The sequence below is a fragment of the Pezoporus wallicus genome, unplaced genomic scaffold (assembly GCF_028554395.1).
Source record: "Pezoporus wallicus isolate ANWC-B61680 ecotype Strahan unplaced genomic scaffold, APGP_CSIRO_Pwel_v1 contig_13178, whole genome shotgun sequence".
NCBI lineage: Eukaryota > Metazoa > Chordata > Aves > Psittaciformes > Psittacidae > Pezoporus > Pezoporus wallicus.
The window spans coordinates 129,673-152,739 of record NW_026641245.1 but is presented as its reverse complement, the minus strand read 5'-3'; the positions used below and the strand labels follow the sequence as shown (position 1 = coordinate 152,739).

Sequence of the window (23,067 nt, the reverse complement as noted above, 5' to 3'; positions counted from 1 at the left end):
TGCTCTGCGTTGTAACTGTCTGAAGTCTGATCCCGAGTCTGCTCTCGGCTTTGTGGAATAGGAAAAAATTACTCCTGCGAGTATTTCGGTCCTCCTGTGTTATTAGTGGTGCTAAGCATGACCTTCCTTAATGTCAGTGGGCACTTAATTTGACTAACGTGTTTGTTATTTTAGAGGGAGCGTTTGCATGTCTGCAGATCATAACAACACTGTAGTACAGTTTCCTGCGTGCTTGTCTCGTTAGTTAACATGAAATCTCAATGCGTTACTCAGGGCATGAGCATGCGGGGAATGTATTAATAGCGATTGCTTTCTATCGCTCGGCTATCAAGTACTGCGCTATCAGAAATAGATCTGGGCTGATGAGACTGCCTACGTATTGTTTACAAGATATTTCGGATCTGGGCAACATTTACTTGTGAGTCTGAGTCACTTGAGCAGTCTGTTGCAACGCAGAAACGGAGGGCGGCTCTGCCAGGGCTCTCCTGGAGCAGGCAGCTGGACCACGGAGGGCTCCATCAGCCCCTAGCCTGGGTTTCTGCAAGAGTTATGAAGTCTGAAGATGATCCTGAGGATGGGGAGAACTTGCATGGGGATCCAAGTGAAGTGAAGGATGGAGCAAGATGAATTCAGGGCAGAGGAGAGAGCACGTTTCTCAAAGCAGCCTGCTTGAACTCTGCCTCAGTGCTTTGTGAGCTGCCCTGGCTTGTAACTTGATGTGAGATAAACTGATCGCTCCTGGCAGCGGGACGCTGTGGGTTTGACGATGACTTGTTGGTTTTCTTGTGCAGCTAAAGACACAGTAGGTATCCCGGGTCTCACGTCAGTGGCAGCAGCTTGCAACTGCACCAATGCAAAAGCTTGAGTTTTGTAACCGACAGGTTCTTTTTAATTAATGTGTAATATGTGTCTTTAACAACTTGTCCTGTGAGGAATTTTCCTTACGTGTGAGCTGGTTTGGTGGCAGGATTCGGTTTAGTACATCGTAGGAAATGGTACCATTTACTTAAATGTTGCAACCAAAGTGGGGGAAAAACCATTAAGATGATGATTTATTTAAACACTGCTCTTCTTCACCTGAAGATTTATGAAATGGGCTCAAGGAATGGCTGGTAAAGGGTTTTCTGCAGATCTGTGTGAGTTTTTGCTAGCAGGTGTGTGCTGTAGGTGTGGAATGTGGCGATCTAAACCCAGTTGCAAACATGCAGGATGCGATCCCTTCCCTCCAAGGATGCGGAATGTGTCACATGCAAAAGAATTCCGAGGTGCAGAGCTTGGTGCTCGGAATGTGCAGTTCCTAAGGTATTTAACATAAACCCGAAACCTTGCCCAAGAAGGCAGCTCGGCAGAGGAGGCTTTGGTTGAGGCTCCAGGGCGGGCTGCTTCCCTGGCACTGTGTGAGAGCAGTAACGTCATGGTGTGATGCTGCATTACACCGAGCAATCTGGCTTGGCTTTTAACCTAATGTATGTTTCTATTGATTGACAGATGGGTTCTGTACTTTGCTGGATAATGCTGGGGCTTGTAATTACGTTAGCTGTCTATTTTTACTGCTTCAGGTCACTTTTAGCACGTATTGTACTGAAAAAGTGATTACTATGGCTTCATGATTAGCGTAATCTTTCTTTATCATGAGGATGGGGAATAGGGATAATGATGGTTACAGCTCTGTTATCTGGATCATTCTAGAGGCTGGTAATGGGGTTTTGGTGCTCCTGTTTTCTGTGTCTCCTCTTTAGCCTAGCAAAGCCTGGCTCTGGTGCAAGGTGAGACCTTGCACAGCTCTGGGTTCTGTCCACTGACAACTGTCCACTTGGCATTGGCACTGTTCTTTGTGGATCTTCCAGACTTTATTATGTTAAATCCTGGAAGATTTTCTGGTAACGAAGTCATAAAGGGAATACAGGTCTGTCTTGATGGAACATCACTATTTATTTTTAACATGAAAATTGTACAGCTTTGGGGGTCTTTTAATCTGTTCTTGTTTTCATATGATAACTGTGAAGGCTTTTGAATAGTGGGTTTGGAACTTCAAGGAGGTGGAGAAGGGTGTTATGATGAACCCAGCATGAAGGATACAGGGTTGACGGGCTGCTTTCTCACTGCAAGAAACAGAAATGTCTTCAGCTGCTCTATTATGGAAATGATGAGGTTTATCAGTTTTAATGTTCTTTGTTCAGTGAGGTGTGGAACTTCTGATCCACAGTGATAAGTTACTTCATGCACCTGCAGGCTGCCTGTGTCTCACTGTTATCAGTAAATTCCTCTGCTGTGTACAGTTCTGTTTGAATATAATATTCCTTCATAAGCCTTTTTCTTCTGTTAAAAGCTTTGTGACTATCAAGTCATCAGTGTCCAGCTTGTCTGTGAGGTTTCGGTCATGGAACAGAAATTCCTGAAGAGTATAAAGCCATTCAGAAAGGGGGGCTGGCAATGAGGTGAAGCAGCTCCGTGTTTTGGGGTGGGATGCTTGGCCTGGGGCTTGAATCCCTACATTTGGAGTAAACAAGGAGAAAGTGGGGGGTGAGGAATGTCTGAGGCTAGATGTGCAGTGGTCTATTTATAACTGACTCCTGCTTCCTCTGCACTCAACATTGCTTTGGTAATTGCAGGCAATTGAAAGCTAGAAACTTTGAGTTTCTTTCTTCAGCTCAATTGATGTTCATCTCTTGAATAGCACACTTGGCTAAATTTTGCCCAGTGGAGCAGTCTGACACAGGAAAAGCTGTGTCCCATCATGTATTTTTAGCACCTCCATTTGATGTTAACATCTGAAACCTGCTTGGGACGTAATGGAGCTGGTTCAGATCTACTTTTAAGACTGGCCAAATTGAGTGAGTTGTTATTAAGTACCTTTCTGTGCTGGTGCCATGTGTGTACCTATGATGACTCGCAGCATTTCAGCATTCAGCTTCGTGCTGTGCAGGGCTGGGGTCTCGACTGTATCAGACCTGAGGCACGTGAAGCGCAGGGGTGTGAAGGGATGCTCTTCCTGGCAGCATCCTGTGGGTCAGTGGCATGGGAAGCAGCAGCAAACTGCACCCTGTGAGTGGATGGAAGCGTGTGCCGAGGAAAAGCAGGAAGCAGATTGTGAGAATGGGCAAGGTGAAAACTGGGCTCTGCCTTTTGCTTTTCATTGTATTAGCTAGGTGTTGGACATGAAAACCAGTGTGACTTCAGTAGAGCTGGAGGCTCAGCTGTTCTTGATAAATCTGAACAAGTTTAGAGGGCTAAATTTAGTACATATTTCATGTCTTGCTGAGTCCATGAAACCAGTCTGCTGTTGATTGCACATTTCATAATGTCCTGCTTAAGTATCATACCAAGCTCACCTGTTGAGTTCTCCATGGTACTTTCACTATATAAGGGTTGACAGGGGGAAAACTGTAGCAGCTGTGATTTTTTTCTGCCCACTTCCTCATGAAATCACTTGTAATGAACACTGAAAAGCTGAGACTGAAGATGACTGCTTGGATTGGAAGCTGTTAGCAGTACTATTTTGGGCTCTGTTACTTGCAGTTACTGACTTATCTGTTCCTTTGTGATGCATCTTGTTTATTAATTTGTAAATTCTGAGGCATGTGCAGATATTTAATATGTGGAAGTGAAACATTTGATTGTCTTATTTAGATTCTTGCAAGTCAAGTAACTGACAATAAGGATGAGCAGGAAACCCTCCTGTTTTCATTCAGTTAATGGAGTTAATTGCCTTGCTGATGTGAGAGCAGTTGATGTGCCTTCCCTGAAGGGCATGAGACAAAGAGGAGACAGCTTGTCAAATCTATAGCTGCTGCAGAAAAGGAGGGGGGAGCTCTTAATGTGCAGAGTGGAGAGATTAAACAGTGATCACTAGGCATTAGGAAAGATGCTCTCTGACACAGTGAAGGAAGGACTGAAGTGCAGGTCTCCTTGGGCACTCTACCCTTCCTTCAGTGGAGCTCTTGAGAGGTATTAGAACGCCAGGCTATAGGTGATGCTGTGTGGGGCTCCCTCTCTGCATGACTTCTGAAGTCCCTTTTAGCCCCACTGTGGGGTTCTTGAGATACTGCAAGTTGCTCTTCTCTGAACTGTGTACATGTACAAGTGCACATGGTAGCCCTTCTTGTGCTCTGTGAAGTCCTTAGTTCATCACGGCCCTATGGAGCATGTATAGGAGAATGTATTTGTTGGTCAGAATGGAAGTATCCATGATGAAGAGGAGAGAAAGCAAAGACACAGTGACAAGACAACTATCCAGGCAGTTTTGTGTGGCACACAGAGGGGCTAGAAGGAGATGGCTGAAGGCAGCCTAATATGAGAAACCATCCGAAATCATTCATTTTGGAATGAGGATAGGGACCTGCTGTGTGTGGCTTTAGTTTTAGGCCTAGGAGACAGAGCAAAGAATGAGGAAAACGGAAGAGGTTTGATGCTCAAGGTCTCCTTTAGGACGAGAGCAGCTTAACCAGACAGTCTTGGAGCACTGTACATGCAATGCCAACAACCTGATTGAAATGCTACAGTGAGATGGTACATGAATAACTCTAAACATCTTTAACAGGTATGACTCTAATTGCAAACAAAGGTATTTTTTGCGTATTCCCCCAAATGCATTTGATCCAGCCTTTCATTGCAATCCCTTAGTAGATCAATAGTGTACTGTAAGCTCACTTGCTTTTCTGTTCTCTTACACAGCTGAACACAGACTGGAACAAATACGATGACAGGTTAATGAAAGCAGCCGAAAGGGGAGATGTGGAAAAGGTTTCATCAATCCTGGCCAAAAAAGGAGTCAGTCCCACTAAACTGGATGTGGAGGGGAGATCTGCGTAAGTAACTCCCAGTGCTCTAATAACGGTGCTGGGAAGCTGCTGAAGGCTATTCAGTTCCTAAATCTTGCTGCTGCTCTAAAGCCTCTTCTTTTAATACATAAACCTGTGTAGTACATCGTGTTAGATTAGAATCTCATCCAGATTGGAATACCGGGTAGCCAGAATGTGACATTCTCATAAACGGTCCTCACTTCAACAAGAAGATGAGTATTTAAATACTTGCTCTTGCCAGATTTGAATATTAAGGAGACATGGAAGGCATATTGGTTTTTCTTCTGGGTCTCTGATTCAATGGTTACTTCTCAGGAAAGCTATCTTGTTCCTTAAAGTAGTATCTGCAAGACTCTTGGCTGGATTTGGGTGCTGTCCAGAGTTGGGTTTGTACTGTGTAATGATTTCAGTGCACAGCTCTGATTTTCCTGGTTAATATTGCCGTGTTTGTGTGCAAACCAGATGGGTTTCAGCAAGGTATTTTCTATTTGCAGATTCCATGTTGTAGCATCAAAGGGAAACCTGGATTGCTTGAACACTATCCTTATTCATGGAGTTGATATCACAGCCACAGATGCTGCAGGTAGGCTTCCTTTTGCATCCCAGCGCAGCTTGCAACAGTTCTTGGCTTGGTTTTCACTTTGGAGTAGAATTAAGCTGAGCTTTGGGATAGAGTGTTTTCCTCCTTTCTGTAGCAATGGTAATGACTCATGGCTGAGCTTCTAGGAAACTGTCATGTCCTGTCCTGTAAGTTATTGAGCTCTGCTGCATTCATGAACTTGGGGTTTGTGCTGCTCTAGGTATGTTCTTCTCGAGACTCACTTGTGAGATGAGCATTTCTGCTTCAGAATCACAGTATATGAACAGTTCTAAATGAATTTTTGTTCATTTAAATACTAAGTGTATTTCACTGAGCCTTGTGAAGTGCTGTACACATTGAGGATTGGAGCTAAATGATGTGGTAGGTGTTTGGGCACCCATACTGAGCCCTCCAAAATCCAGAGCGTGGCTGTGCTACATTCCTTTTGGATTTGCATGTGTGGTATCGGAGTTTGGGTGAAGGTCTTGGGGAAGAGGTAATTAAAAAGGTGCTAATTTGCCTTGGATTATTTAACATGGCTAATGAATATTCTCCTATTTTAAGCTCCAATAGCTGAAATAACCCAGCCTGCTCCTTTCATATGACAGATCAGCTTTGTAAATGCTTATGTGGAGTCATTTACAGTACTTTGAGATTAATTTCATTATAGAACTTGACTCCTTGGTTGCAGTTTCTCTAAAGCAAGAGAAGACTGTAAAAAAATCAAGTAAATAGGGAAGAGATGACCTGGCTATAGCACTGACAGAGCTGAGGGAGGGCACAGGGACTGTTGTAGCTGAAATGATAATGCTTTAGTGACGTACAAATGAACGTCTTATGAATGATTGTTCCAAAGTTAGTAATGGACTTCCTGAGAAGCAGCACAGGCATGTTGAACTGTGTGTGGTGTTTCTAAATGCATGTTAACACAGATCCCGTGTTGATGCTGATTTCTGTTTTCAGGTAGAAACGCACTGCACCTCGCTGCGAAGTACGGGCACGCTTTATGTTTGCAGAAGCTGTTGCAGGTACTGGAAATACAACTTCTCTGGTTTTATTCTTGAGAGGGGAAAAGGTGCTCTTAATACACTTCATTAATGAAACAATACTGGGGGGCTGCTTTAGGTTTGTGTGATATTTGTGTTTATCTGCATTTATTCCTGGTCAGTTTGTGCTCATTTGAATCTTCAGCTTTTAATGTGCTCTTCTTACCTTGTGTTTGTATGATGCATGTCTCTGTGCAGATATAAATGGCACATTCTTTGTGGAGTGCCAGAGCTAGTAGTGATATTGGTAGTGAAGGAGTCATGACGAGTAGTGGGAAATCTTAGCCAGAGATTTTGAAACATAGAACATCTGAAAGTGTTTGTGAATAGTCACTGTGGGATTGTGCATATTCTTTGCATGGTCTTAATTCTACAACTCTTGATCAATGTGATGAGAGCACGGAAGTGCATGTACCCATGGCTTTTTCTTTCGTGTATGTCACTGTATTTGTAAACTACAAACACATTTTCTTCAATCGCTCTTTAATGCTTTAATTCAAACCTCAAAACATTTAATGTTTTGGAAGTGCAGTCTGAATCCTAATGGATAACTGGGGTTGCTTATTTTAACAGTACAACTGTCCAACGGAGAATGTGGATCTCCAAGGAAGAACTGCTCTGCATGATGCAGGTAAAAGGTCTTGCTTTTCTGGTAACTGTAGTATGAAACCTAGCTTGAATGAAGGAATTAATTTTCAGGTGGGTCAGATTCTTATCTTTTAGTTGTGACTGTAGTAGGAGAAAATGCTGTCATTATATTTGTCCTCACTAGCAGCCTCTTAATGGTTTTAACGGGTTGTAGATCTGAGTCTCTTCTGGAGCCCATGAATTGTCTAGTAAAATCTCAAGTATCCTGAGCAGTGTTATAGAGCAATGATGTTAATAGGTTGAGATACCTCTACTCTGCATTCGCACTGTGCTATGCAGAGTCTTGAACGGTCGTGTTTGTTTTCTTTAACATGCTTTTGAGATGGTTGTGAGAGGACCCAGTCACAGAGCCATGTCATGCTTTAAGTTGGTTGCATGAATTTTTGTGAAGCAGATACACCCATGGAGGTGTTTGGGGTTTCACAAAGGCTGCTTTCAGCAATGTAACCTACTCTTTTCTTTTTCTCTCGAAAGCTATGTCGGACTGTTCCTCAAGCATACAACTACTGTGTGATCACGGGGCCTCAGTGAATTCAAAAGACGGAGTAAGTTGTGACTAATAAATGTTGCATTCTCCTGCACAAACCCTATTGGAGTTCTTGTGCTTTCCCTGCTTTCCCTCCTTCTCTTAGTACTTTTGCCTTTCTTCAGGATGGGAGGACACCGCTAGTGCTGGCCACTCAGATGTGTCGTCCCACGGTTTGTCAGCTTCTGCTAGACAGAGGAGCAGATGTAAATGCCAGGGACAAACAGAACAGGTAATGCATGCAGGGGCTTGTCAGAGCGCCCGCTGACATTTAAAGGGTAATAAAAAGCTGTCACTTGGCTTTCAGGCTGCGGAATAAATATGCTAAATTCAGTGGAAAAGAGCCTGCGTTTTAGTTCCAAAGTACATGTGCCAGTTCAATAATGCAGAGAAGCATGGCTTTATTTCGCTGCTTATTCTTGCATCCTAAATACATACAGGCTTGTGCTTGCCAGCAGAGGAACTGCACTTGGTTGTTTTAAGGGTTTGTCTGTCCAAAGCTGTATCTTACACCTTTTGGGATCAACATACAGAATGGGTCATGACAAAGGTGGCGTTCTGACAAGACGTACTTGAGTCTCATTGGAGCTCCAAAGGGACCTAAGGACCTTGAAATGTTTAACTTCTATGTTCATGGAGAAGGGGCCAGGGGAAGGATTTTCTATTTGTAGCTGCTACGTCTGCCAGTTGTTCTCTGGGAGGGTGACTGCCTGGTGGCCAGTGGACATGAGGCTGCTGTGGGACAAAGCATGGATACTTGCACTGTGTGCTCTGAAGCTGGCAAGTTATTTTTAAGGCATTGCCAGGGCTCTCAAGCTGCACTTGGCCCACCCTGAACTTTGTCTAAACTTCTTGTCTTGTTTGTTGAGTCTATTGAGATTTCTATCTAAATAGAGAGGAAGCCAAAGTCATATGAGTTCAAAACACTGGGTGGCTCTCCCACAGGCTGTAGGTTTATGTTGGGTTTCATCAAAATACTTCTATTACAGTGGGTTTTGGTTGCTTTTTAACATATTTATCCATTGACAAAATAACTTCTTAAAGATTAGTTTCCTCTCTTGATAGAGAAGAGATTCCTTGACTCAAGCTTCTGTGATTAGACAGAAGTGTATGATGGATTCTTTCTGTGATTGCTCTGTTAAAGCACAAGCACCCGAGTCTCTGAACGCGCTCTTTCTCCCCATCCTCAGGACTGCCTTAATGTTAGGCTGTGAATATGGCTGCAGGGATGCAGTGGAAGTGTTGCTCAGAAATGGTGCGGATGTTAGTTTGACTGATGGCCTTGGTCATGACTGTGCTTACTATGCCAGGATTGGGGACAATATTGACATTTTGGCTTTAATAAAAGCTGCCGTTGAGGATTCCAGCAAAGGTACGAACACGTGGCTGCAGCAGCTTTTTGTTGTCCTTTCATTTGAATTGTGTATCTTCCCACTGCTATGTCTTCAGGAGCTATGGTTTTGGAGGGCAGCCGTAGTCCTTTGAACGCACAGGTGATACCCTGCCTGTTTGGGAGGGGAAAGAAGGCTTTGGGGTTTTGTTTTTAGTAAAGCTTTTAAGGTAAATGCAGGCTGTGATGCGCTGAGGTATTAACAGTGCTTGAACCTGGCATTGCAGTATTGATCATAGGAGTTATTTAGGCTCACCTGTAGAAGAACTTTGCACTTGTGAATGTTTCCATGTTGGTTTAATTGGGTTGCTGGTGAATCTAATTATTGAAATGATCAAAAATAGGTAGAATTAGCTTGAAAGTGTTGCAGGAGCCTGAAATGCATATTTTAACTGCCTACTTTTGTGGTGCTTTTTTAGGAAGAGATACCATGAAGAAGGGGCAGCCCGAACAAAAGGTAAGGCTGCTTGTACTAAATGTCTCTAAGGCAGTATATTCCTGGGGTTGCTGAGAGGGTGATTAAGATCGTGCTGTGATGCAAAACTAGTTCAGTGGTTTTTGAGTTCTTAACTTCGTCTGTAGCTGGGAAGATTCCCACTGTAATCAGCTGGGGTGGCTATTTCTGTTTGAGAAATATGTGATGATGTGCATATTTGGGATTAGAGTTTTGACAAGCATCCCATTTTCTGTCTGGATGAGATCATGAGTGACCTCTTGCTGAGAAGCAATCTGTCCAAATGCAAATGCTGGTAATAGTGCCCCCCCAGCAGGAGCTGGGATGGAGGCAGAGCTCACTGTACCCAGAAATGAATGTCTGCAGAACGCAACAGGAATGTAAATTAATACTTTACTGTTGCAATAACAGATTACTAATGTGCCACAGAAGTGGAATCGGCTGCATGCGCAGGAGGAGGTGAATGTCAAGCTGTATCAGAAGGAACATAACGCTCAGGTAAGTGAGAAGGATTTCTCTGACTTGCATATTCCCATGTGCATAATGAACCAGACACACTAAAGACAAGATGTGCTTGTAAGGAGAGCATTAGTGATTCCATTAAAGGTCATATATATTGCTGTTTACTTAAAACTTAATTGCACAACTGTGTAATGTGGCAATTGTGCAGATAAGCTGTTAACTTCAGGAAAAACATACCTGTTTGTGTAATAAATAGTTGCAAGTCTCTTCATGTCTTAACTTTTCCTGACTCTTAACCTTCTGTCTACTTCCACCTGTAGTGAAATCAGAATTGTAAGCCAGGAAGGCTTATTTTTTAACATTCTCAATGCATCTCACTAAAAATAACCTGTTATAATGGTTCTACCAAGGGTATTGATTTTTCTCATCTCATTACTGTGTCATTACAGTTCTCAGAAAGGTAAACAACGTTTTAAGCTCTGGGGAACAAACCACTGAGAAATAGAGGCCTGCATTCTGAAATGCTTTGTAATTAAAGGATAAAGATCTCTAAAGGCAACTTCTCTGCTTTGAGCTAAAGTAGTTGCCCCAGTTAAGGTGGCGCTTATCAGGCAAGAGTTAAAGAGGCTTTGTTGTTTGCATGTGAGCACTGGACTGACTGATGGGGCACACACCTACCACTTTCACATGCTGGGTTTGTTACCTGTTACTAGGGTGGTTCTTGGGGTTGTTTGGAACAATTAGCACACTGGAGGGTTGCTGTGCTTCATGCTGGTTGAGGCTTTTTCATCACACCTTTGGCTGCAGCACCTGGGTTTCAGGAACTGTTTTAACATCAGCTATTTTTACTTGTTAACAGACAGCAGATAAGCAGTCTGAGTGCTGTCAGCATCAAATGTAATCTTGCTCTGCTCATACTTTCAAAGCCTGTATGTACCCTTACAAGAGAATGATTTATCTGGAGCTTGTGCATATGTAAACCTTCAGAATGAACCAGACCTGGAGTAAGGCCCCAAAAGCATTAGGGGACTCACTAGGCAAGGCTTGATGTCTCTAGTGACTGTTCAATCTGCTGGTTCAGATTCTTTGGTTTTCCCAGGGTGTGTAGTGTGGTCGTGTGGTGCCTTGTTTTAATTTTATATCTTTACTTCTAAGGAATTGGAGTTAGAAAATCAAGATTTGAAAGATCGAATGAGAGAAGCACAAGAGGAGCAAAGGATGCTGCTGGATAGAATCAGTGGGCTACAACTGCAGCTGAGTGAGGTAAGCCTAGTGTTGGAATGGAGGGCTGTAATAGCTACCCAGTGCTGACAGGGGAGGCTGCTAGAAGTAGAAAGGAAAGCACACGTGACTGGGATGTGGTCTTCACTGCTTTCCCGTGAATCATTTCTATGTGTCACTGTCGTCTTCTTCTGCTGCAAAAGCCTTTGGTCTTGTAATAATAATCAACATCTGAGGATTCAGGATCTGACCTGTTACAATGTCATTCAGTGATGCTCGTAAATGTGAGCAATAACATTTATGGCTGTACGTATGCAGCATAATGTGAACTGTGAGGTGCTCTGGCCAGTTGTAATGGAGAGCAAACTTCACCTCCGCAACTAAATGTAGGTGGTGTGTTACACTTTATCATAGCTGCTGCTCATTTTACAGCTCTTGCTTTAAGTGGAAACAAGAGACAAGTCTTTAATTGGTAAAAACAGAAACAAAGGTTTTCAATAGGGGATTTCTCACCCACATTTGATTTTAAAAAAGTTCCCTCCTCTTAAAGGCACAAATTTGACAGTAGAATTAAGGAAGAAAATAAAACCAAGGGCTTTTTTCCTCTTTGGGGAGGCTCACACTTGTTTCCCTCATTGTATTTTTGTAGAGGTACGCTTTAAGAGGGTGCAGCTTCCCCTCAATGTAGCACACAGATAGAATATTTCTTACTGGAAGAATATTTCTTACTGGAATCATCTTATCTGAACTGTTCTTCTAAGCATTTCCTCAATAAAATGAACTCCTTTATACTTGCTTTCCAAAATCAACAAACTTCTACTGACAAACTGCTCTCTTCTGCCTCAGTAGTGTATGATCTAGATATCTGAAGATAGTCCAGTTGTCTTGTATGCACGTCAAGAGACATTGCTCTGTCAAAGACTCTGAACTTCTGTCTGTCCTCTCTTCCAGAGCTTAGATGGTAAAGCGAAGGGGAACAGTCAGAAATGTGAGGCATTAAAACTGGGGTAGATTTGTCAGCTGCTGAACTGTGTTTGAGCCCCTTATACCTCATTGCAGAAATGATTTGTGGGGGGATTTTCTTTGTTATTTTTGCAGGAGCAAATGTTTGCAGATGATCTTGAGAATGAGGTACGATATCACCTGCAAGCGATAGTCTCTTCCCTACTTCCAGTTCTATCGCATTTAACTGATGGTACATGAAACTATAGAGAAAAGCAAAGCTATCTGTAAATGCTAAATGAAATATCCACTGGTACGTGCTCAGCTTATACAGCTGCACAGCACTTCTGTTACTACAAATAATATATGTAATCCCTATGGCACCTTTAAAGCAGACTTAATAGTATAAATGTCTTTAGTGACTTTCAGTAATGCAAGGTTAATAAATGTAAGTTAAACAGTAGCAAATAATGGTGCTTTATTCCCTTGACTCATTGTTCAAGAATCCTCTTGTGGAGGAGCAGTGGAAGAACTTCAGAATCAAACATTTAAGAATCCTTTTCAGTGCTGGTCTTGGTTGAAGTTCTCCCTAAACCTTATAAAAGTTGCTTAGTTGCTTGAGTTCTTATCAATCTGTCTCTCCTCGTGGCTTTGGCTACTTGGCATTCTCTCCTTCTCTTTCAGAAGGATGAGCTGAAGAAAATCCTAACCACCAAGGAAAAACAGCAGGAGGAAAGTTTAAGGACTATTGAAGCTCTCAAAGCTAAACTCAAGTATTATGAAGTATGTGAATTGATTTGAAATGTAATACAGCAATTGGTATTTATTGTAGTAAATACTTAAGCAACTGTTGAAAGGCTTAAGTGGTTATCTCCTTATAAAAGCTTCCCTGCCCTTTAATCCCTAGCTTAACATAGAGTAAAACTTTGAAATGAGTTTTCAGCTTTAATTTTGTGTTTCTTTGTGTTTGCTTTTAGGTTGATTTTGTGGGATCTGGGAGTAACTTTGCTAACAGTAAGTATTTAGTTATTAAATCTTGCCATGTGTGATGCAGTGTTAGCATATAGATAAAGGGTGTGCTTTTCCTGTTCTCTCTTCCTTTTGTTGGTCTTAACTATAGCCAAGCACAAGCTGTGTGTCCACACTTGAGACCTCAGAATCCAGTCAGCTTCAGCTGGGCATGCACATGAGGCACTATCGATCAGTCTTGCTTAGGAGTGACTGGTCTTGTGAAATGTGCATTTTAACTGCTGCATCTTCTGATAACATGAAAAACAAGCTGAGCAGGACCTGTGCTCCCAGCTGAGCTCCTCTGTCTGTCCTTCACGTCTTAAACAACACTCGTGTCTAGCTTAGGACAAGAAAACGATGGTCTTTTGTGTCCAACTTGGTCACAGGCCTGTCTTGCACCTGTGTAACTTAAAAATGTCACTTAACCTGTCCTGAGCCACGGTGAGAGCTGTTTGCCTGCCTGTCAGGAAGGGTCATTCATTTGGAGTGCAAGGGGATGCTCTTCCCTGGTGTTCATGGTGCTTTTCATGGCTGTTCTGCGGAAGGTTTTACTGAGCCCGTTACAGTCCCACTGAACAGAATAAAAGGAGGAAGGAAAATCATAGTTTCTGTGACTGTGTTACAGTTTTTAACCAGAGACTAAATGGTGTTTGCTTTGAAAACCTAGGAAAAGAAGATTTATTGCTTAAACAAGGACAAGTGTTTGCGGGGGAATCACAGGTAATAAATATATTGCTGCTTGAGTGAGTTCTAAGATATTTGTGCTTGGGAAAGCTAAATGTAGTTATAAATGTCTGTATATTAACCTTTGCTTTGGAATACAACGTTTCCCTTAGTACTTGCTTGGTTACGTTTAAGTGCTGGTGCCCTCTAGAGCTACACATGTGACATAGCCCTGAGTGCTGGGTGCTGAATGGTCTGTGACGAGCATCCTTACAACTCAATCACACTGCCGGACCAACAGTGTAAAGGGCAATTGGTTTTCACCTCCATAATTCTTCTTGTCTACTTTTAATTCAGTTAAAATTCAGGAAACTTGATGTTCCTGCCAGCTCTGCAACAATTTCCTGACAACTTTGGTGGCTGATAGCTAGCTACCTTGTAAAGCAGCAATTCAGTTATAAACAAGATCCATCAGACCCTGACAGTGAGTCATACATGACAGGGACTGGTCCTAACTGACAGGCTGTTCTTACACTTGAGTGATGCTTTTGGAGGTGAGTGATGGCTGGAAATAAAGCTGTACATCCTGGGCTTTCTCACTGGGTCTCACTGACAGATATTTTTGATGTTCTGCTGCTGACACAGAGAAATCCAGTCTTTTCTGCTGTGTTTCACATAAGGTTATCCCTGTGGTCTTGGGATTTCTTTATCTTTAACTCAAGTTTAAAATGAGTTGATGCGTAATTCTTCACATAAAAAGAAAGGAAAAAGGGGGTGGGTGGGTGCAAAAAGCCAACTGACCCAAAAACCCCAAACCATGTCCCAGGGAGGAATTAAGCTGCTTTAAGCTAGTCTAAGCCAAGCTTCCAGCCTGCCTGACAGCTGCATGGTACTTTTTGGCCCTTGGAACATGAACAAGTGGTGGGTGGTAATGCAAACCACCTAACGGGAGGGCAAAGCTGCATTGTGAGAGATCCCTTCCTGGATGGTAAATTACATGAGTGTGTCCCTCAGTGTTTTTAGAGAGAAGTTTCCATCAACCATGAGTGTCTGTTCTAATTCCTTTTAAAATTATTCTCCCATGCTTGAGGGCCGGGGGAAATCCCTTCATAAATGAAATTTCTTCTAGCAGATGGGTGAATAAATATGAAGAATATAAGAAGGAAAAGGAAATGAATACACTACGCCTGAACTTTAGTGTCGGTGGGTCTGGTGGTTGGGAAATGGTAATGTAGGGCTCTGTTAAAGATTTTCACTGTTAAAAGCTGAAATACACATGTTCTGTAATATGGGCAACAATAGAGGAGCGTGTTCCTAAGGAAAAAAGAAATCTCAGGGCTGTTTTATGCTCATCTCACCATGGCTTTAAGACAGTTATGTACGTGGCTTGTGTAAACGTGTATCCGTTTTGTGCCAATTCATCTTCAGTCCAGGTCGATGCTGAGACCCCTGGAGCTCTCCCTGCCTAACCAGTCACCCACTTCAGAGAAGGATACTTTAAAGAAGGAACTTGACAACGTGAGGACCTGCTATGGTGCCGCAAAGGAAGAAATCAGCAAACTGCAGCGAGAGCTGTCTCACAAGGTATCGGAGTGTAAAGCTTTGGCATCAGAGTGTGAAAGAACCAAGGCGGAATCTGACGGACAGATAAAACAGCTGGAGGATGCTTTAAAAGATGTGCAGAAAAGAATGTTTGACTCGGAAGGCAAAGTTAAGCAAATGCAGGCGCACTTTCTTGCTCTGAAAGATCACCTGACGAACGAAGCTGCTTTGGGAAACAGTAAGCTAACAGAGGAGCTGAAGGAGCAGTTGAAAGAAATGAAAGGCAAGTATGAAGGAGCCTCTGCTGAAGTGGGAAAACTGAGGAACCAGATTAAGCAGAACGAACTGCTGGTGGCGGAATTCAAGAGAGATGAAGGCAGGCTGGTGGAGGAAAATAAAAGGTTGCAGAAGGAACTTGTGAAGTTGGAGATGGAACGAGATAAAAGGGGAAGAAATGTCACGGAGTTAGAAGGGCAGCTCAAAGAAACAGCGGCAAAGTTGGCCCACTCGGTAACTTCAGAGACATTTGAAAACATGAAGAGTTTGCTATCGACTGAAGTGAATGTGAAAGCAAGGAGGTTAGCAGAGATGGAAGGAGAGCATGGCAAACTGCAGGCAGAGATTCTGCTTCTGAAGAGGGAATCCGAGAGTCAGAAAGCGAAACTGGCTCAGCACGTAAAGCCGGAGGAGCACGAGCAAATGAGGAGGGGGTTCGAGAAGAAAAATGAAGAGCTTGGGAAGGCAGTTTCTGAATTGTCACAGAAGAACCAGGCTCTGCAGAAGGAGCTTGAAAGAGTGCAGGCTGATAACAAGGTATTTAAGCAACAAATCCAAATGCTAAAAACTGAACTGAAAAGCCAGAATGTGCCTTTAAAAATCCATGAGGAATTGAAGAAAACAAACGATCTGGCCGTCAGTGACCTGACCAGAAAGCTTTTTGAACTAACAAAGAAGTACAATGAAAGCAAAGCAGAAGCTGAAAAGTTGCTGGCAGAGAAGAACAACTTAAATGAGAACATGAGCCACTTCCAAGCTGTGTACCTGTCTCCAGAGCAGCACAAAAGAGAGGTGGAAGCTTTAAAATGCAGCGGTATGGAGCTGGAAAAGCAGCTTGCTGAGCTTCAGAAAAAATATGATGCTGAACAAGGCAAAGTGTGCAAGCTGGTCTCTGAAAACACAGCCCTGAGAGAGACTCCCGGGGATCAGTATGTGTTGGCTACAACACATGAAGAGGTTAAAACAGCCTTGAATAACACCCTCGAAAAAACCAGTAAGGAGCTGTCAGATCTAAAGGGAAAAATGGAAGAGGTAAAGCAAGAACTCCAGAGGGTGAATGAAGAAAATGGAACCTTGAAGAATAAGGTGAAACTCTTACAGAATCAACTGCAAACAGAGTGTATAAGTTTGAAAGACCATGAAACTGCAGTGACTGCTTTAAATAAAAGCATGCAAGAGCTTCAAGAGAACAACGCTGCAGTTAGGGCTGAGTATAAGAGGGGTCAAGAAGAAATTTTACAGTTGCATGCAGAAATTGAAGCCCAGAAGAAGGAACTTGACACAATTCAAGAGTGCATTAAGTCCAAATATGCCCCAGTTGCCTCCTTTGAAGACCGAGAACAAAGCTTTGAAGCCACAGTGAAAGAACTAAAAGCACAGTTGGAGGAACAGGCGCTGAAGTACAGAGAAATGGAGGAGGAAAACCTGAAGTGCAAAGAGGAGAATGAGAAGCTCAGAACCGGTGTTCTGTCCATCCAGAGTGACTTGCAGCAGAACTACATCCTGGCTGAGAAATCCCATGAAATGGAGAAAATGTTCACAAGCAAAATGGAGGAGCTGAATGAGCAATTGAGGGACTTGCTGCAGGAATACACAGGTGAGAAAGAGAAGGATGAGCTGCAGGAGAGCACCGAGCAGCCCATGACCGTCCAGGCTGGGCATCTTTCAGCAGAGCAGATTGAAGCCTTGAAGAATGCTCTTGGCCACACTGTAGAGGATCTGAGGGAAGCCCTCAGAAGTAAGAAGGAATGTTATGACAAAGAAACACTAAAAGTAGGACAACTGCAGCAGGAATTGTCAGGTCTAAAAGAGTCTTCAATCCCTTTGGTAGAATATACCCAAATGAAGGAAACATTAGAACAAGAAATTGTAGCAATGCAAACCAGCTTGAGAGAAAAAGAAGAAGAAAACCAAGTGAAAAGCAAGGAAATCTTGAAGCTGCAGTCGGAGGTGCAGCTTACTCAACAAGCTTTAACAGACCTGCAGAGGAAAGAAGTGATTGACGTGTCGGAATACGAATCCATGAAGAGTACTCTGGAGGCCCAGATTAACAGCATAGCTGAAAGCTTGTCCAATATGAGTAGAAAGTATGAGGAAGCATGTGAGGAGGCTTTGCAAGCTAAAAAGAGTGAGCTTTCTTTAAAGGATGAGAAGGAATTGCTTCAGTTACGGAGCTGCAGTATTGAGCAAGAAATCAAAGACCAGAAAGAAAGGTGTGATAAATCATTGACAACAATTATGGACTTGCAGAAGAGAATACAGGAATCTGCAAAGCAGGTGGAAGCCAAGGATAACAAGGTGGGATATGGCAGTTAAGCTCTGGATGCTTTCAGTTTAGGGGTAAGGAACTAGACAGCAAATGCAGCTACTTTAGTGTTCGAGCATGACTGTGTGTGCTGAGCATTAAGTACATGGTGATGTGGGTGTATCTGATGGTGGTCTGAATACCTAGATGGAGCCAAAAAGAAGGCTGGAGAAGGGCTTTGGCCAAGGGCCTGTAGGGACAGGCCAAGGGGAATGGCTTTAACCTGCCCGAGGGGAGACTGAGCTGAGCTCTTAGGCAGAAGCTCTTCCTTGGGAGGGTGCTGAGGCGCTGGCACAGGGTGCCCAAAGAAACTGTGGCTGCCCCATCCCTGGCAGTGCTCAAGGCCAGGTTGGACACAGGGGCTTGGAGCAAGCTGCTCCAGTGGAAGGGGTCCCTGCCTGTGGCAGGGGTTGGAGCTGGAGGAGCTTTAAGGTCCCTTCCAACCCAAACCAGGCTGGGATTCATCAGACTTCAAAGAGTGTTAAAAAATATTGGTTTTTGTAAGTGATACATCCTTAAATTAGGGTTTTTTTGTGTGTTTTTTTCTTTCTTTTAAAGATTACAGAGCTGCTTAATGATGTGGAGCGGTTAAAACAAGCTCTTAATGGCTTGTCTCAACTTACATACACCACTGGGATTCCCTCAAAGAGGCAGAATCAGCAGGTTGAAATGCTCCAGAACCAGGTGAAAACACTGCAGCAGCAGCTTGCTGTAAGTAATCCTGTTCTCACGAGTTTTGTTCTTTTTTCTCCTCCTTGCTTCCCTCTAAATCTTCTGCTTCTTTCTCCCCATTGGATTTGCACCATTTGGGAACTTTTCCAGGTAAAAAGGACACAGACAATTTGGAATCTGTGCTCATGAGCTACGCTGCTGTAGATTGTGCCAAGAGCATTTCCATATGCAAGTTCCACGCTCATATTTTCTTACAAAGCCCACCAGCCATGTATATTCTCACTGCAAAAGAAAGTGAGGCGGTCCTTCCTTAATGGATTTGATTCCATGTTCCCTTGCCTGCAAACACAGAAGGGTGTTGCTTATCATTAAGTGTACTAACAGTAAATGGGAATACTTCAAGCGCTGCGACTGCACACAAACACGTTTGTGGCCCCTGTGACTTCAGTAAAGCTCCTAATGAAAGCTGTGCCTGTGAGCAAGGTTAGTTGTAAATCTGTGCAGAAGCAAGATGTGTCTTTAACAGTGTTTGTGAGGTTGACCTCACGAATGAGGCGAAGCATTCTTATATTGGGTGGTTTAAAACAAACAGCTAATGCTGTTGGTGAAACAAGTTTTCACCCTGGCGCCTGTGCTTACCATGCTAGATCAGTCTGCCTCTGCCAGCCTTCAGCAAAACTGCCTTGCTGCAAATCAGCAGTAACAAAAGTAAAGCAGTGACTTTCTTCTTGATTAATGGAGGGGATACAGCTAACTTTAACCTTGATATTCTGCTTCGGCTAGTCTGTAAGTACACAAATCCAAGCTCCCAAAGTTGGCAAGAGGCAAGAGTAAATGTTAAAAGAACTCAATGACTTCACCTCTTCTTCCTCTCTTCTTTTTATAGGATGCTAAAAGGCAGCATCAAGAGGTAGTTTCTGTTTATCGGACCCATCTTCTCAGTGCTGTACAGGTATGATAGTCCCAGGGTCAGATTGGTTTACTGTCATCTCAGCATAAGAGGTTCTTGAGACCCACTTCTAGCTGCCATACTGGAAGACCTCAAACGTCTTCAAGTACCTGTTTTGATGTTGAGAGTTTTAATTTAGAATGAACTGATCCAACAAAAGCAAACACACCCCACAGCTCTAGACTTGGGCGATCTTCTTACTACTCTTTGTCTGTGTGTAACTCTATATAACCATAACCTGCTTTGAAGGGTGGTGGTGTCTGGTGGTGTGAGCCTGTTATTTAGTTCTGCATCATCCCAGGTAATGCTGGAGACAAGTCCAGTAGAAGCTGGAAACCTAGTGCAGGCTTACCCAGTGGCTCTCACTGAGCAAAGAGCTGATCAACTCATTCCAGTCTTATGACTCCAGATACTTGAGCATGCAAAAGAGGGAGTGCTCCCACAGCAGCAGGCTGTGGCGTCCAGAGGATAGGAACAGTGATTTCTTCCCCACATCATATTTTCATGGAGGAAACTGCTGTGTCAAAGAGGCAGCTCCTTCTTGTTTGAGGGGAAAAATAAAAGTATTCTTAAAGTACTGCAGGTTTTCCCAGTGAGTGGTGAAAATGCAGCAATGATTTAAGTCTTTTGGGTGATTTTGAAGAATCTCCTAATGTTAGTGACGGATAGTTGACACTTTATGGGATTTTAATTGTTCTTTTAACTGTTTGCTTGCTCCAGGGTCACATGGATGAAGATGTCCAAGCTGCTTTACTACAGATCATTCGGATGAGGCAGGGACTTGTTTGCTGACATGTTAGTGCCATTGCTCGTGAAGGCTGCTGCATTGTAGGAGTGCTGTGGTTATGGGAGTGATAACCTTCATGAGGTTTATATAGTTATGATAATATAGCTGCAATTAGGACCTCCAAATATGAAACAACTTACAAAGCTGAAACATTTTCTTCATATAAAATGGTAAAATAGGGCTACTGAGTTTCAGATCTGACACTTATTAGATTAATAAAAGATGTAGAGCATCTTTTAAAGCTGGTATACAAGCTGACTGTCAAAATGATGACATGGTAGTTAAATCCTTTTAATGTCTGATTGACCACTTATTAAAGCAGGGCCTATACTCATAAACCTGTTTATCCTTGAACTCTCATGGTATGGTTAAAACATAAACTGGCTTCAAATGAGTTTGGCTGAGTATAATAGCTGTACATATCCTTTAATGATTAAGAGAAAGTGGCTGTTTTGTCACATAAGCTGATCAGGACATACTACAACATGTTTAGTGAGTCAGCTGCAAAGGTAAAGGAAAGGTGTTTAGGTCTATGTTGTAACTTGGCTGGCCAAGTTACAGACTTTATATTTAACTATAAGCTTAAGCTGTAGTGCCTTTTGCTTATTGCAACATTTAAAATCAGGTTTTCCATCAAAACACTAACTTCTATGTTTGCCTCCTCTTCCCCCCAGGATTTTTCAGGAATGCTTTGTAATATTGATTACTGTAGGCTAAAGCAGTGGGACTGGAGTGGCATGGTTTGTAGAGCAGCATTTTGAGCTAAACTCAATAGTCCTGCTCCTCTATAATTTCATTCTTCATTAGGCTGATGGGTGCAGACTGAGCAGCTCCTGAAGCTGCACACTAATCAGGTATTGGATTTTCAAACACTATCTCCTGGCAGTTTAAGGTATTTTCCTCTTAGCTGTAAATTGTGTACTATAATCTTATTTATGGGGAAAGATGCAAATAGTAAGGATTAATCGAAGGAGAATTTTGATCTGTTTGGAATCTACCTATTAAGCCTGACAGGGCTTTGTTTTTAACTGAAGGATAATGTTCCCATAAGTAAGTTTTGTGAAAGAGAACATGAAATTTGGGACTATTCAAAGGAAGTAACTGGAAGACAAGCCCAGTAAGGTTTGTGATTCTAATAGAGCGAAGAGCGTAAGGGCTGTTGGTAGTTGTGTTAACCTCAGTCTGTGGTTGAAAGCATTTGCTTATAACCAGCAAGTTAGGAACCTGGCATCCTGATGCAGAAGAGAGAAACCTCTTCCATGTTCCTGAGAAGTGAGGACCTAAGTCAGAGCGTGGAGTTCTCTGTTTTGCAGTGACTGAGCTTCCCCCCAAGCTGTGGGCTTAGGTCCCATTGTTTTAGTGGTGTTATGTTTGTTTCCTTTTTTATCCCTTTTTGGGCAGAGTCTTAAGGAATTGAAGAGACAGCTGCCACATGGAGGAGGATGCAGACATAAGGATGAACGTGCAGGGCAGTTTTTATTATATAAATACACTTAATATATTTACTAAATATGTGTCTGTAGTTAAACAGATCTACCGCTGCTTTCCTTTAATTTCTTAGAGGGCTATTACAGAAAACATCTCAGTATATGTGTTACTTTTTAGCCAAATTCTTTTATGATTGCATTACTTGAAACTCTTATTCGAGAGCCTTTGTTTTGATATACTAACTCCGGCGTATTTTGATACTGTATGGTCCTTCTCGAGGGAGTTCTATCTATGTTTTTCTAAATTTCTCCCTTCCTGCATCATCAATAAAGTGTTTTCTTCTTTTTCTTCTTGTAGTGGTCAGTTCTGTCGAAGGTAAAGAAATGCAGTCTGGGTAGTGAAGGGTCTTGAACGCACTCGAGTGCTCCCAAATTCCAGGTAACACGTTTGGGGTGTAGATGTCCACTCCGGGGTTATTGGGTTTTTCTGTTTCCAGAGCTTCATAGTTTCACAGAATCCCAGGTTGAAGGGATGACCCAGACTGGATGTCCCAGCTGTACCCTGTACAGCTGAACCTTAACAGTGTCCGGTGCTGGGGAGTCACCTCTTCCCTGGGGAGATTATTCCAATGGTGATTGTTCTCAGTGTGAAGCTGTGAACTTTGCATGAAGGTGATGGTAAAGCCTGGGCCGTGAAGCTCCCATGGCAGTGATAATCCATGTGCTTGGTAAAAACATCCGTGAGGCATCTCCTCCCTAGTGAGGAAGCTTTCAGTACTTGTGCATTCATGGACAAACATCACTGATAATGGAAGGAAGAAAGGAGAGGAGGGCACAAGATTGTCAAATGTAAATGAAATGCATCCAAGAGGTTTAAGGGATTTTAGGAGCTGCTCCGTGCCCCAGTAAAGCAGCATCAATAAGGTAATGCAGCCCATAACTGATTGTGGGCACAATGTTCCTATTATGCAATACCACTTTTTATAGCGAGTATGGGACTTCCTTTCAGGTTTGGAGTAGCAGCCTTTGGAATCTCTCTGCATCCTGGGGAGTTCAGAGGGATTACTGCTTCTTTTTCTTAATCTAATGCCTGCATTGCTCTGCCAACTCAGAAAATTAACTTTTAATAGAAAAAACATACATGTAATTGTGGCAGCTATTACATCAGAAGGATTTTGCATTAAGTGCAAAAGACTGTGAGCATTTAAGGGCCATTAAGTTGTGAAGCTTTCTCTTGTTGGACTCGGAGCCTTCAAGCCAGCCCTCCGCTGTGAAGGGTATTTATTTTTACATTTGCAGGGGATGCTGGATGATGGGAAGGGAATACATTTGAAAGGAAAATAGGACATGAAAATGTGAAGGTT

The 23,067-nt window shown here is 42.8% G+C and overlaps 1 protein-coding gene across 1 annotated transcript; it reads left to right on the top strand.

Moving 5' to 3' along the window:
* Positions 1 to 510: 510 nt before the first annotated feature.
* Positions 511 to 22,054, top strand: UACA (uveal autoantigen with coiled-coil domains and ankyrin repeats). The gene is made up of 19 exons (XM_057422666.1): positions 511 to 802; positions 4,675 to 4,808; positions 5,297 to 5,385; positions 6,346 to 6,410; positions 7,002 to 7,059; positions 7,551 to 7,621; positions 7,728 to 7,834; positions 8,793 to 8,974; positions 9,412 to 9,449; positions 9,858 to 9,944; positions 11,064 to 11,171; positions 12,228 to 12,260; positions 12,756 to 12,854; positions 13,049 to 13,085; positions 13,750 to 13,802; positions 15,174 to 17,861; positions 18,427 to 18,579; positions 19,427 to 19,492; positions 20,210 to 22,054. Exons 1-19 carry the CDS (start codon positions 767 to 769, stop codon positions 20,279 to 20,281), a joined length of 4,176 nt encoding a protein of 1,391 aa, XP_057278649.1. The 5' UTR covers positions 511 to 766; the 3' UTR covers positions 20,282 to 22,054.
* The last annotated feature ends 1,013 nt before the right edge of the window (positions 22,055 to 23,067 follow it).